The sequence below is a fragment of the Chrysochloris asiatica genome, unplaced genomic scaffold, assembly GCF_000296735.1.
Source record: "Chrysochloris asiatica unplaced genomic scaffold, ChrAsi1.0 scaffold00285, whole genome shotgun sequence".
Classification (NCBI taxonomy): domain Eukaryota; kingdom Metazoa; phylum Chordata; class Mammalia; order Afrosoricida; family Chrysochloridae; genus Chrysochloris; species Chrysochloris asiatica.
This window is the reverse complement of record NW_006408803.1, coordinates 107106-122316: the sequence shown is the minus strand read 5'-3', so window position 1 is coordinate 122316 and position 15211 is coordinate 107106. Positions and strand designations below refer to the sequence as shown.

General features: G+C 35.6%; 1 protein-coding gene across 2 annotated transcripts in view; it reads left to right on the top strand.

Moving 5' to 3' along the window:
• GSTCD (glutathione S-transferase, C-terminal domain containing) overlaps positions 1-15211 on the top strand; it is a 204947-nt gene that overhangs the window by 178037 nt on the left and 11699 nt on the right. For both annotated transcript variants that reach the window (XM_006874552.1, XM_006874553.1), the window contains 3 exons: positions 4076-4191; positions 4358-4402; positions 6184-6312. In XM_006874552.1, the coding sequence (XP_006874614.1) occupies positions 4076-4191; positions 4358-4402; positions 6184-6312 (290 nt within the window). The remainder of the gene's footprint in view (positions 1-4075; positions 4192-4357; positions 4403-6183; positions 6313-15211) is intronic.

Below are 15211 nucleotides of genomic sequence, written 5' to 3'. Positions count from 1 at the left end.
AGTGGCTGGTGGATTTGAACTGCCAACTTTGTTGTTACCACATCATGACTCACATTTATGCTATACTGAGTAATTAACAATGTGCATGAGAACTTGGGTGTAAAATGATGATCACATCATTATTGTTAACTGCCATCAAGTCGGTTCTGACCCATAAACAACCCTGTATAGGGTTTCCAAGGAGCAGCTAGTGAGCTTGAACCATCAACCTTGCAGTTCAAACCATCTTTGCAGTCCAGCGTATTATCCCAGAGCACCACACCAGGACTCCAACATCATTATTAATAACAGAAAAAACAAGAAGAATACTTAGCTGTCCAGCAACAGGGAATTAGTTAATCATTAGGGCACGTTTAGGCAGTGGACTACTATTATTGCTATTACAACTTGCAAGTATAGAAATTACAGGTATAGAAATAAATGAACTGACAAGGAAAAATATTTTCAATAGATGCCTTATATACTGTGCAGAAAAGTATCAATATATGCACATGGATATTGGTTTGTTGTGGTTAGGTGCCATTGAGTTGGTAACGACTCATAGCGACCTTATGCACAACAGACCGAATACTGACTGGTCCTGTACCAACTTCACAGTCGCTGCTATGTTTGAGCCCATTGCTGCTGCCACTGTGCCAACCAATCTAGTTGGTGATCTGCCTTTTTCTCCAGCCCTCCACTTTACCAAACATGATATCCTTCTCCATGTACTGGTCCCTCCTGATAATATATCCAAAGTATGAGAGATGAAGTCTGGTCATCCTGGCTTCTAAGGAGCACTCTGGCTGTACTTCTTCCAATACAGATTGGTTTGTACTTTTGGCAGTGCATGGTACTGCTTGGAAGTACATATATATACCAAAGTACATATATACATATACGATACATATATACAAATATTATACTTCTGAATTATGAGATTATAGATTTTTCGTATTTACGAAGGTGAATCATAATGTATTGTTGCTAGGGTTTCAATTCATACATTCACAAGTTTATTCCAGGCAAAGCATGTTTTAAACCTATCTCTGTGACCTGTGGATGGCTGCAGACAAATTCTTTTAGTTATATACTTGTCTTAATCTCATTAGTGTGCCTTTAAAAAAAAGTTATAATCAGTATTCACATCAAGTATCAATACTATGACCTCCGTATACAGGGTAGATAGGGGCCGTCAACTTAGACAGCGGCTACATAAAATGAGGGGTAGATAAAGACATGGAGTGACTGGCTTACAAGGTTTCAAGACGGACTTTTGTTTGTGGGGGGAGATCAAGTCCCCACTGAATAGCTTTCATCTTGTCTATATAGGTCTGGTGAAAAGAGATAAGGATAACATTCTTATGATTCAATAGTGAGTAATTGTTATAATGACTAATTGCGACTGTCACAATATGTAAAGTTAGAAGTTTTGTAACAAAAATGGGGCAGTAGTTAATCTTACAGTCCGGAAATAGAGGACTCTAGGATCATCAAGGGTGAAGAGCACAAGTGGAATGCAAGACCCTATCCAGAGAAGCAGCGACACAAGAGATGGAGGCAGAGATGGCGACATAGAGAGAGGGAGCAGCTGAGGACTCATGGAAGCAGCTGAGAATTTATGGAAGATTCATGGAAAGAGCGAGACTGAGAGCCGAGGCAGCCAGGTGGCAGAATTGCAATATGTACATTTGGGTAGTTTAAATTATTATGTATGCCTGAGTATCTTAGGAAGGAAAAAAAAAAAGAGCTAAAATGAATAGAGAGAAGTACCATTAACTGATAGTACATGAAAGGGATTATAATCATTGTAATGAAACAAAATATATGATTTGCTGAATGTAAAACTGATGATCTGCCCTGTAAACTTTCACTCAAATCACAATAAAAACTTAAGGGGAAAAAAAAGCTCCAATGAAACTATGGCTTTTGAGGGGATTTTCTGGGCTAGTTGAATACAAAGCAGGTAGGCAGCTCAGAAGGTTATGCTGACATCTTTTGGGGATTCCAAAAGCATAATCTTAATAGGTGTCCTTGAAGGACACAGGATAATCACACGGGCTTTTAGGAAGATATTTTAAGAAAATTGAAAATTGCGTTGGTGAGAAAAAGACCAGAAAAATTGCACCAAGGAATTTTTTTCCATCACATCAATCCATTTGCTCATTCTTCAAGGTTAGCAAGGTCTATCCTACAAAAATTTCATTATTAAACCCTACCCCATCCAACCTACATCCCTGATCTTGCCCTTTCAGACTTCTTTATGTTCCCCAAATTCTGAGGCCCTTAAAGATGCCAAAATTGCCATTTTGGTGTTGTATAAATCAAAAAGTAAAGAATTATTTGGTGGAAGGGTTAAAGAGATAGAAGCACCCCTTTCAGGACTGTATACTTCACATTTTGATTTTTTTTGTTTAATAAATAAGGGGCCAATGATTTTATAACAATACTCACCCTTGTATATCTTTTTCATTCACATTTTCCATGTTTTCCTATAAAAAAAAAAAAGTTTTTCCAAAGCTATTTTATTTTCCTTTAATAGCAGAAGAAAGAAAAAAACAGTAAGAAGAAGTGAAAAAAAAAAAAAAAACTACATGATTTTCTATGAAAATAGAGCATGGCAACTTTGGTGCTTCAAAATAATTTTTTATAGAACTGAAAGAATTATCTAGGTTTTTCTCTTATCTATATCACTGAAATCGATTCTCTTGCATGTTCTTCATCTGACTCTTATTAAAAACACATTTCAAATATATAAAAACAAGCAACTTCCTTCTTCTGAAGATATTTTTGTGGATTTGACTAGTGCCTATTGAAAGGAAAGTTAAGATGTTTTCATGCTGCTGGGCCCAAGGCATTTCATACTTGGAAAGGCCCTATCTTTAATCTCTAATTGCATTAAGTTTCTATGTCTGACTCATGAAGAAAGGAAGCTTCAAAGTAGACTAGGGGAAATCCAATTTCTCCCTAAAGACAATAACCATTGATACATTTTAGACAGGGTGACACCTATGTTCAGAGCTTCTGTGTATGTTAACTGGAAGAATTAAGAGTTCAAGGATGTGTCAGATAAAATATTAAAAGTGTGTTATTTATTACAAGGAGCTCTGGTGATGTAGTGGTTATGAATTAGGCTGCTAATCTCATGGTCAGCAGTTCGAAACATCCCAGCTGTTCCGTGGGAGAAAGATGAGGCTTTCTGCTCCCATAAAGAGTTACAGCCTCGGAAACCCTATGCAGGGTCACTATGAGTCGGAATCGACTCCACGGCACATAACAACAGCAACATTATTTATTACAGATCTCTTGTCTCCAAGGTTATTTAAGCAATTTCCTAAAATTAGGCAATCTTCATTGCATATCTCTGAGTGGGCTACCAGGAAGAATTAGTACTGTTTTGTTTTACTTGTATTCATCCAGCAAATATTTATTGAGTACTTTGTTTATTATGCTGAGCTTAATGTTTTGTTCATTGTTTTATTTCTTTAGAAGACATTTCTCATAGATCTTCTTTCAGTGGCCATTGGAAGTTGAAAGAAGTGGCTATTGAAAGAAAAGTAGGATAGGAATAGAAGTGAAATCAGCAGAAATAGAGTTCATCTCAAGGCTCCAGGTCCTCAGTTCACTCATATGCATTATATGAGCTTTGTCATTTATTCTTTAACATATCTTGATCCTCCCTCCTATATGTTGTTGTTGTTGTTAGATGCCATTGAGTCGGTACCAACTCAAAGTAACGCTATGCACAACAGAACGAAACACTGCCTGGTTCTGCATCAACCTCACGGTTGTTGCTATGCTTGAACCCATTACTGCTGCCACTGTGCCAGTCCATCTTATTGGGGGGTCTTCCTCTTTTTTCCAACCTTCTACTTTACCAAGCACGACATACTTCGCCATGGGTTGGTCCTTCCTGATATGTCCAAAGAATAAGAGACAAAGTCTGGCCATCCTGGCTTCCAAGGAGAATTCTGACTGTACTTCTTCCAACACAGATTGATTTGTTCTGGCCTATATTCTGGACATCAGTTCTAAGTGTGTCTTCTCGGCTCTTCATAAAACATAATGTTTCATTCTCATTTCTTGTCACTCCTAGGTAAAATGTCCAGTGATCGAGCATTGAGGAAGCAGCAGCAATTAAACAACCTTATTTATGTGGTGACAAATCAAGCCAAACCCGGTGACAGAATTGTGGATTTCTGCAGCGGCGGGGTATTGGAGCTCTCCTTTTCTCCTTTTCAGCTTTTCTAAGACTATATACTTTATACTATATTACTTCAAGGTTGTGTTTGTATTTGGCAAGATTGCTGTCTCAGAATGAACAAAACCTACAGGGAGCAAAGTTAACTTGTTCTTTTTTTTTTTTAACTATTTTCAGGGCCATGTTGGAATTGTGCTTGCTCACATGCTGCCATCATGCCAGGTAAAGTCTGAATAATAGATAAAAGGAAACATTGGAAACATAGTTCAGCTAGCCAAGGCTGGCTTATCCTCTCTGCTCTTTGAGTTTATAATTATCCACCCAGGTAAAATATGTGGCTTAGGCATTCTCTTTTTTCTTTGAAGTGTATTCCTAAGATTAAAAATCTTAAGGAGAAAAAAAAGAAAAGTAAAGTAGAACCCAAATATAGTTTTAATTTTTTTAAAGATTATATTTAAAAATAGGTTTTAAAGAAACCACCATTCTATTTTTCAGTAGAATAATTATGATAAAACTAGTTTAATTTTCATCACAGATTTATATTGGAAATAGTGGGCTTCTGAGACTTTCTGAACTTTTAGTATAATTTTCAGTCATTTCATCACAATTTTAACAACAATAAAATTTTTGAAGAAGATAAATCCACTCTCTACTACATTCATCTGCCAAATGGTTTTGTCTACATGTTCTCATTAAGTTGTTGTTCATGTGATGCATAATGCTGCAAATTCTGAAAATATAAACATAATTTTAGTTCCATTTTCATTTGATATTGTATGATCGATGTTTTCTTTATTACTAATATTTTAGCTACCATTTTTTAGTTACCATTTAATGTTTTTGAGGACATATACCAAAATTTATTTAATCTTCACTACAGTTTGTTAGATGTTTGTGCTAATTGTAGTCTTCTGCCATATTAAACCACTTCTTCACAGTGTCCGTCTAGCAACACAAAATCTGAAACTTGGAGTCATCTTTTTTTTAAATACAAATTCAACTTAGCCATATTCTTTGCTTGGGAGTTATGTGGAAGCTAGGAACTAATTACTTATGGCAGAAAAAAAAATGTAGGAGAACTCATAAATTTGTCAGAATGGTATGTAACAGAATGAAGGGGGTAGAGCATTGTTAAAAAGGTGCCTGTTTTGTTATTAAGGAAGGCATTGAAGAAAGAGAAAGAAAACTTAGAAATAGAACCCTGGAGTCGAACTGGGCATATAGTATCTTTTTTCCCTTCCTAACATTTCTCCTGAAGAAAAACTACAAAGCCTTTGATTACTTTGACAGATATTTTTACACAAAGGGATATATGACTTTTTCAGAAATACAAGCATAAGGATAAAAAAAAATAAATGTAGAACTAACAGTGGTAGTGATGAAAGTGATTGACTCTACCCACTTGTCTCCTTCCAAACCAACAATCCTCTCATATCTTCCCAGGATTACTGTTAGATTCTCCTAACTGGTTTCTCTTCCTTTTGCCTTGCCTCCACCATTCTTTCCATTATCACACATGATCTGACCTCTCCAGCCTGATTTCCATCTTCCACACCTGGTCCCTCTATTTCTCTCCACACATACTGTGTCCCAACTTTACAAGTTTTCCCAGCTCTCTCTCATTTCGGTTCTTCACATGGATTTCTCCCTCTGACTGTAATGCTCCTCCATTTACCCAGCTAATTTCTATTCATCTTTCAGACATTAGTACATTATATCTCCATGAAAAGCATCTTTACTCTTCCAATCTGGGTACTCCCACTACACATTATATGCCTTTTATTGTAACTTTTTGTCACACTGTGTTCTAATTGCCTGTTTCGCTTTTATACCACTATACTTATGAGCTTCAAGAGTTTAGTGACCTTGTTCATTTTTGTTTCCCATTATCTGGTATTCTCCCTGGCATAGGACAGAGGATCAATATAATATAATAATAGTATGTTTCCCTAATGTCTGGATTATATTACTGAATATACTGTTATTTTCTGAATGATATCTAGGTTACCTTAATAGAAAACAAGGAGTTATCTTTAGTTCGTGCTAAGAAGAGAAGTGATGAACTAGGTTTAAGCAACATTTGGTTCATTCAAGCAAACATGGAGTATTTTACAGGAATGTTTAATATTGGGGTAAGTACTCAAAACAATTTTAATTTTAATTGAAAAAGTATATGCCTTAGAGGAAATAAAGGGGGCATTTTTACATATTCTTAGCTAAACAAAGAAACCTAGTTTTTTTTTTAATGGTTATAAAGTACTATTTTTTTCATAACACTTCATCATTACAGAATGGAGATACCATTTGTTCCTCCCAGATAAGAATTTCATCTTCTTCACTGCAGAATTCCCCATGTCTTGAACAATGTTTGGCTTATAACAAGTGCTTATACAATAGTTAATAATTGAATAAATTAATTCTCATGAATATGATTTGCCTTGGTTTAGTCTTCATTTTTAGAAGACAACAAAAGAAAAACAAACATGATATTAAAAGAAAAATAGCTTTTATTAACCTCTAAATATCGAGTTAGTTTCCCTTACATGCTATTTTATGTTGTTAAAATTTGACATGACATGTATTTTTAATTTCCAAAACATAGAAAGATTATGGGTCATATTTATAAACTCTTTAGATAAAATTATTATTGTCTGATATGACTAGGAAGATGTAATATACATAATTCTGCCAGCCAATTTCAATCCAAGTCTGTGATCTTTTGTGGAATATATGAGTTTCACTGAGGTGATGTTGTTGATGCTCTTTCTTGTTTTTGTATTAATGTGTCCCCCCTCCCCTTATTTTGATAGGACTATGAATTCAATATATAAAAGTGCCTAGTAATATGAGCTCTGGTAGCGTAGTGGTTACAAATCGGGCTGCGAACCTTAAGGTCAGCGGTTTGAAACTACGAGCCGCTCCGCGGGAGAAAGATGAGGCTTTCTACTCCCATAAAGATTTACACCCTTGGAAACCCTGCACAGGGTCGCTATGGGTCGGAACCGACTCGATGGCACTTAACAACAACAACAACAAGTAATATAAGTAAGAAATCACTGTATTCCCACTACCCAGAGATACTTTTTGGTCTTTATGATGTGATACTGTATTGATACTATAAGAACTGGATTGCTAACCACAAGTTCAGTGATTAGATCTCACCAGATGCTCCTTAGAAACTTTACACAGGGTCACTATGAGTTGGAACCAACCCAATGTCACTTGACAATAACAACAGCATATTTATTCACACATAAAAGACATATTGACACATATGTTAATATTATTGAAATCATATTACATAGATCCTGCTCTAACTGAACATTATCATAAATCTTTCTCTAGTCATTAATCATGCATCTTTTTCTCCTTATTGTTATAAAGTAATTAATGACTTGATGAATATCTTATGCATTAGTCTTTATCTGGATTTCTTACCCCATTGGTGGCATATTTAAAAATTGAATTACTGAGTCACTGTGATTGTTTAAGGTTTTTCAAAGAGATGTTTGCCAAATCACTTTCCAGAAAAGTTGTACTAATTTTCATCCCCAACTGTATTGGTTCATGTAGCATTAGCTTGTTTAAGTGGGCTGATTTTTTAAGTGGATAATTTATTCAACTTGAGAAACTCAGATCTTTTATGTTCTTGTTGTTAAGTGCCCTCAAGTTGATTCCAACTCATAGCAACCTGATATAGGGTTTCTGAGGAGGAGCTGATGAGTTTTAACTGCTGACCTTGTGGTTCAAATTCCAGTGAGTCTACAGCACTACACCAGGAGTCCGAGATATTTTTTACTACTTCTGTTTTGTTTTTTGGGTTTGTTTTTTTTTTTGTCTAATGAAGTTCATTTAATTCTTAAATATTGACTATGGCAATTAATTTTATTGTATTGTTATTTTATAGTCTTAAAAAGGAGTAATTTATTTCTTTTGAAGACTTGATGGACATTGGTTACTTCAAAGCAGGCATAGACAAAGAGAAGGGAAGTGTAAGTAAGGAAATTCAGAAAAAAGTAGAAATCAGATCCAGAAAATTCACATTAAAATTATACCTACATGTGGTTTTACTTTCATATAAAATTAAGATAAAGACTAGATCTTCTTCCACAAAACAACTCATTAATACAATATTCATGTTACCAATTTATCAGGCAGGATATTTAAGGTAGAAAAGATATTGGTTTTCCTTTACTCACCTCTCAAAACACAAAACTCCCAGTTATCAACTATATTTATGTTTGCCTTCCCATGACTAATAGATGCTGAATCACATTGGAGTATTTGGATCGCTCCCAAGGTCCTAATTCACTAACACCAGTTAAATATGTGTAGGTTATTTTGGAAGTGATTTTTTTCTACATTTCATTTTATTATATCCATTAAATTTTTTTTCTCCTTTAATTACCTTTGTCAAGATATACAGAAAGAAAATTAACTAAAATGACACAAAAGGTTAAACTAAAATTAGATTCCATCTCAAGAAATAATTTGCCTAGAAGGAAAATTGAGGTATTATCACTAGATAAATCAGACTAAATGAATCAGTGCCTGTAACTCTTTTATTAAATAGATTCCAGTGAAAATATGTGACTAGAGAGGAAATCCAAATAACCAACTATTGGAAATGCATTAAAACTGCATTAATCCATGATTTTGTTATATTTCAAATAAGAGCTTGGTTGACATTTACCTTTGCTTAATAAATGCTTTTCACTTTTACTATTTTTCTATAGCTATAAAAATTAATGATCTTAACAAGATTTTAAGGAAAGAATTTTAAACTCTTAGAATCAATTATTTGTAGAAATTTTAGACAAATTATATATCAGCATTGACATACTATTAATCTTACCTCCTTTATTACTATAAAACTGTCAGGCAAAGGTGAATGAATTCATTGATTTTTTTTTTTTTTTTAACCTAGCTGATTTGAAACAATACCAAAGGAAACAAATCTAAATATTTTCAGATTTTCGCCAAGGTCTCCTAATATCCTCTCCTACTATATACCTCCTCTATATGACCAGATTCAATGAAATCATACTGCATTTGTTTCAAGAAGTCATTTTGCATTTTCTTATTTACACTCTGTTTATATTAGAAATATATAAAATCATTCAAAGTCTCTAGTAATTAAATAAGTTTAATTTGAATAGTTCAAATCCATTCTTGCCTTGAAATTTGTAGGAATTGTTATTAATCATTGGCTTTAATGAGATGGGCTTAATCTTAAGGAACCTTGAAAATTTTAAAATAGTTTCTGTACTGATCATTAACATGAAAAAATTAGTTATAGTGGTAAACAAAGGAATTAATGTATAAAATTGCACAGTATTTTTAGTGTTAAGTGCCCATCAAGTCAGTTCTGACTCATAGCATATCTTTATAGGGTTTCCAATGAGCAGCTGGTGGGTTTGAACCTCTGACCTTTTGGTTAGAAGTCCAGTGCTTATCCTACAATGCCACACCAGGAATCCAATATAGTATTAGGGTTAGATTTTAACATTTTGCAAACTTGTGTTACAGTCCTAGATTGGCCATTTACTAGCTGTATATCATTGGACAATTTATTTAAACTCTAATTCTCAATTTTTCCATCTGTAAGGTGGGTGTGAAATATTTTGCCCTATAGGGTTATGGTGATGCTAATATAATGCACATGAAGCACTTAGCAACTGTCTTGGAACTTTGGAATTACTCAGTTAACCGGTTACTTGGCAGAGCAGTAAAACGGTAACTAAAAGCTTATTGTTGTTGTCAGGTGCCATCGAGTCGGAACCGACTCACAGTGACCCCATGCATAGCAGAAGGAAACAATGTCCAATCTTGGGCCAACCTCACTACTGCTGCCACACTTGATGCCATCAATGATGCCACCTGGCCAATCCATCTCGTTGGGGGTCTTCCTCTCTTTTTCTGACCCTCCATCTTACCCAGCATGACATCCTTCTCCAGCAACTGTTCCCTCCTGACAATATGTCCAAAGTATGAGAGATGAAGTTTAGCCATCGTGGCCTTCAAGGAGCACTCTGGCTGCACCTCTTCCAAAACGGATCTTAGCGAAGAAAAAATTTTACAAGAGCCACAACCTCATCTACCCTAAGAATGGAAGAATTAGATGGCGCCATGCTATCACCACTGACTGAGACTATAATATTTGGTTCTGGATAGAACTGAAGAAATATATGGAGAAGTAGTCAAAATATCGAGAAAGAAAGCCAGACACTCTGAAAATGCGGCGAATAGAAGACACTGAGTCTATTGCCTTAAGTCATTCTTTAAACCTAGAACTAAGTCTATCCTGAGACCACCTTCTAGTGAAACAGCAGAAGGCAGACAAAATAAAGGATACTACCTAAGATTGTTAAGGAGCTCTGGTAACATAGTGGTTACAAATCGGGCTGCGAACCACAAGGTCAGCAGTTCGAAACTACCAGCTGTTCCACGGGAGAAAGTTGAGGTGTTCTGATCCCGTAAAGATTTACAGCCTCGGAAACCCTGTACAGGGTCGCTATGAGTCAGAACCGATTCCACGGCACACAGCCACCACCACCACCAAAGATTGTTGCCATGATGATAAAAACCATCAGTTGTTATTGTTAAGTGTTGTCAAGTCGGTTGTGACTCAGTGACCCTGTACAGGGTTTCCAAGGAGCGACTGGTGGGTTTAAACTGTTGACCTTGTGGTTCAAGCCAACCTTGTGGTCCAGTGCTTTATTCTACAGCACCTCACCAGTACAATACCTAAAAGTCATCAATATCTCAAAAGTAAAGATGATATGATAAAAAGGTAGGGAAATTAGAGCACTAGAAAAGGTAAAGCAGACGACAATTAAATGTTGACACACTGATAAATGTAACAAATGTCATGGAATAATGTGCATAGAAACTGTCAAATGAGAACCTAACTTGCTGTATAAACTTCAGTCAAAGACTCAATAACATATTGTTGTTTTTAAAAAAGGTAGTTTCTAAATTTAAAAGTATCATGTATAATTAGCCACTGATAACCTAACAAATAGCAGTGGGACATTGTTAGATATAGTACCAAAATATAAAAAACCTTTTTGACTAGAAAGAGAATATTGTCAGATGTACTGCCAGAAGATGAGCCCCTCAGGTGGGAAGACACTCAAAATATGACTGGGTAAGAACGAGCTCCTCAACGTAGATTTGTTCATAATGACATGAATGGAGCAAAGGTTTCAGAACTTTCATTTGCTGATGGGACACAACTCAAAATGAGGAGAAACAGCTGCAAACATTCACCAATAATTGGAACACAGAACATACCAAATATGAATCTAGGAAAATTGGAAGCTGTCAAAAATGAAAAGAAATGCATCAATGCCCTATGCTGAAAAAGTACTAATATTGGCCATTTTTAATGAGACAATCATATTGTCTACTATACTGGTGGTGGTGGTGTGCCATGATGTCGGTTCCTACTCATAGCGACCCTGCATAGAGTTTCTGAGGCTGTAAGTCTTTACGGAGCAGAAAGCCTCATCTTTCTCCCATGGAACAGCTGGTTGTTTTGAACTGCTGGCCTTGAGGTTGGCAGCCCGATATGTAACCACTTCTCTACCAGAGCTCCTTGGTCTATTATACTGGGAATGGCAAATTGATGACAAATGGCATCATATTCATCGTCAAAAAGACCAATGACATCACTCTCATCATTAAAAAGAATATTTCAAGATCTAGTCTGAAATATAATGCTGTCAGTGATAGGATAATATCCATAAACCCACAGGTAAGAATATTATTATTATTCAGATTTATGCACCAACCAAAGATGAAGAGATTGAAGATCACTTACAAACTTCTGTATCTGAAACTTTTCAAACATGCAATCAAAGTGCATTGATTATTACTGGTGATAGAATGTGAAAGATAAAAAAAATGAGGAGGGTTGGTAGTTAAAAATTGTGGCATTGGTGATACATGATGCCAGAAATCACATGATAGAAATTTAGTAAGACCAATGACTTTTGCATTTTAATATTTTAAAATATTAAACACTATTTTAATAACATGAACAGTGACTGTATATTGGACCTTACTGGATACAATTTGCTCTTATGCAAGTTCCAATTGAATTGAAGAAAAGCAAGTACACAAGACACCATCTCTTGATGTATTGAACACCAATGACTGAAAAACCAGACAATTTGTGAGATGACATCAAGGATATCATGCCAGGAAATCCAAAGGTCAATAACAGAACAGGAAAGGAAGAAAATATCAAAAGGAATGTCAGAAGAGATTCTGAAGCTTGTTTTTGTGCATAGAGTGTTCCTGTTGTTAAGTGCCATCTAGTGTATTCCAACTAATAGCAACCCTGTGTAGGGTTTTGAGGAGAGTCTGGTGAGTTTGAACTGTCGACTTGGCAGTTCAAACCAACCTAGGAGGTCAAATGCTTACCCTACAGTGTTACACAGTACTATAGGGCAGCTAAAACAAATGGAAGAAATGATGAAGTAAGAGAGCAGAACAGAAGATATCAAAGGGCAGCTTGAGAAGAAAACAGTTTTATAATGAAACAATTCAGGAAACATCTAAAGAAGATGAATGAATATACAGTCACTGTACCAAAAATAATTAGTTGATGTTCATCCATTTTAGGAGGTAGCATGTGATCAAGAATCAATGGTACTGAAGGAAGAAGTTCAACCTGCACTGAAGGCATTGATGAAAAACAAGGCTGCAGGAAATTATGAAGTATCAATTGAGACATTGCAATAAACAAATACAATACTGAAAGCATATATTCATCTATGCCATGATATGAAAGAATCCACTTGTCAACCCACTGGAAGAAAGTCATATTCATGCCCCTTCCAAAAAAGCTGATCCAACAGAATGCAGAAATAATCAAAAAATGTCATTGACATAACTCACGAGTAAATTTTTGCTGAAGATAATTTAATAAGTATTGCATCGATAAAGACAATTTCCAGAGATTCAGAAGAGGGCATGAAATTAGGAATGTCATTGCTGATGCTAGATGGATCTTGGCTGAAAGCAGAGAATAGCAAAAAGATGTTTATCTGCATTTTATTGACTACACAAAACATTCAGCTGTGCAGATCATAACATATTATGGATAACCTTGCGAAGAATGGAAACACCTAATTGTGCTCATACAGAGGCTGCACATAGATCCGATGACAGATGTTCCAATAGAACAAGGAGATTCCGCATTGTTTTAAATCAAAGAATACATCAGGGTTGTATCCTTTCACCATATGTATTCAATCTGTATATTGAGCAAATAATTTGAGAAACTGGACTATTTGAAGAAGAATACAATATGAGGATTGGAGGAAGACTTATTAATAACCTTTGATAAACATATGAAACAACTTGAAGTACTTACTGGTGAAGATCAAAGACTACAGCCTTCTGTATGGATTACAAAGGTATAAAGAAAACAAAAATTCTCACAGATGGGCCAATAAAGAATATCATAATAAACAGAAAACTCTAAAGTTGTCAAGGACTTCATTTTACTTGAATCAACAATCAGTGCCCATGTAAACAGCAGTCAAGAAATCAAATGAAATATTGCATTGGGCAAATCTGCTGCACAGGACCTGCTTAAAGTATTAAAAAGCAGAGATGTTACTTTGAGAACTAAGAAGAGCTTTATGCAAGCCATGTGCATGCAACAGCTGTATAATAATAAGGAAGACCAAAGGAGAACTGATGCCTTTAAATTATGGTGTTGGTGAGGAGTATTGAATATATCGTGGACTACCAGAAGAACAAACAGATCTGTCTTGGAAGAAGTGCAGACAGAATGATTTTTAGCAGCAAGGATTTTTAGCAGCAAGGAGGGACTTCACCTCCAGTATTTTGGACATATTATCAAGAAGTCTCTAGACAAGAACATCATGGTTGGTAAACTGAAGGATCAGTAAAAAAGAGGAAGACCTCAACAAGATGGACTGATACAGTGGCTGCAACAATAGGTTCAAGCAAAGCAAATACTGTGAAGATGGCAGAGACCAGGCAGTGTTTTGTTCTTTTGTATTTAGGAGCACTATGACTCAGAAATGAGTTTACAGCACCAAACAATAGAAGTCTTCATGGAAGCTTACTGCCATGTTTTTTTCCCATGGGACAGCTGGTATGTAACCTTTCAGTTAGCAGCCGAGTGCTTACCCACTGCACCACCAGGGTTCTTGTGTCGTGTTTTACTCCTTCTAATATTCCCTGCATGGGGTCACACTGGGTCTCCATGAGTTGAAATCCACTCCATGGCAACTAACAACAACAATATTCTTACATTACCTAGCAGTGAGTTACACATGATAAACACATAAAAATAACCAGAACTTTGTGAGTTGTTTAAACCTATACAGGAGGACTTAAAAAGTGTGTGGAAGGATTTCATTATCTTTTCATTCTATTTTTCCAAGAACTTTGTGAGTGCCCTCATACAACACCCATATTGAGTTAATAGGGTAAATGTATTAAATACTTTGTATTCAGGTGTTACTGTTGACAGAATATAGAAAAGGAACCATATTTCTTTTATCTTTGTATTCTCAGCAGTTAGCATAGTACTATTCAAATGTGGTGTTCTGCTACAAGTGAACTAAATTCATGATCAGCAAGATCACTAGTTTCAACATGCATGCATATTAAATTTCCCACATTTAAAAAATATCATTTAATTTCCCACTATATAAATCTTATGCTTCATTTCAATATTTCACTTATAATCTTTCAACCTTAATTTTCTTAATTGTTGTTAAGTGCCATCAAGTCAGTTCTGACTCATAGCGACCTTGTATAAGGTTTCTGGAGAGCAGCTGGTGGGTTTGAACTGCCGACCTTGTGATTCAAACTGACCTTGCAGTCCAGTACTTACTCTACTGGAGTGCCACACTCAGGCTCTTATTAGGAATAGCTAAATTGTTTGGTATATATTGTTGTTGTTGTTGTTAGCTGCCATCAAATCAGTACCAACTCAAAGTGATCCTGTGCACAATAGAACAAAACACTGGCTGGTCCTGG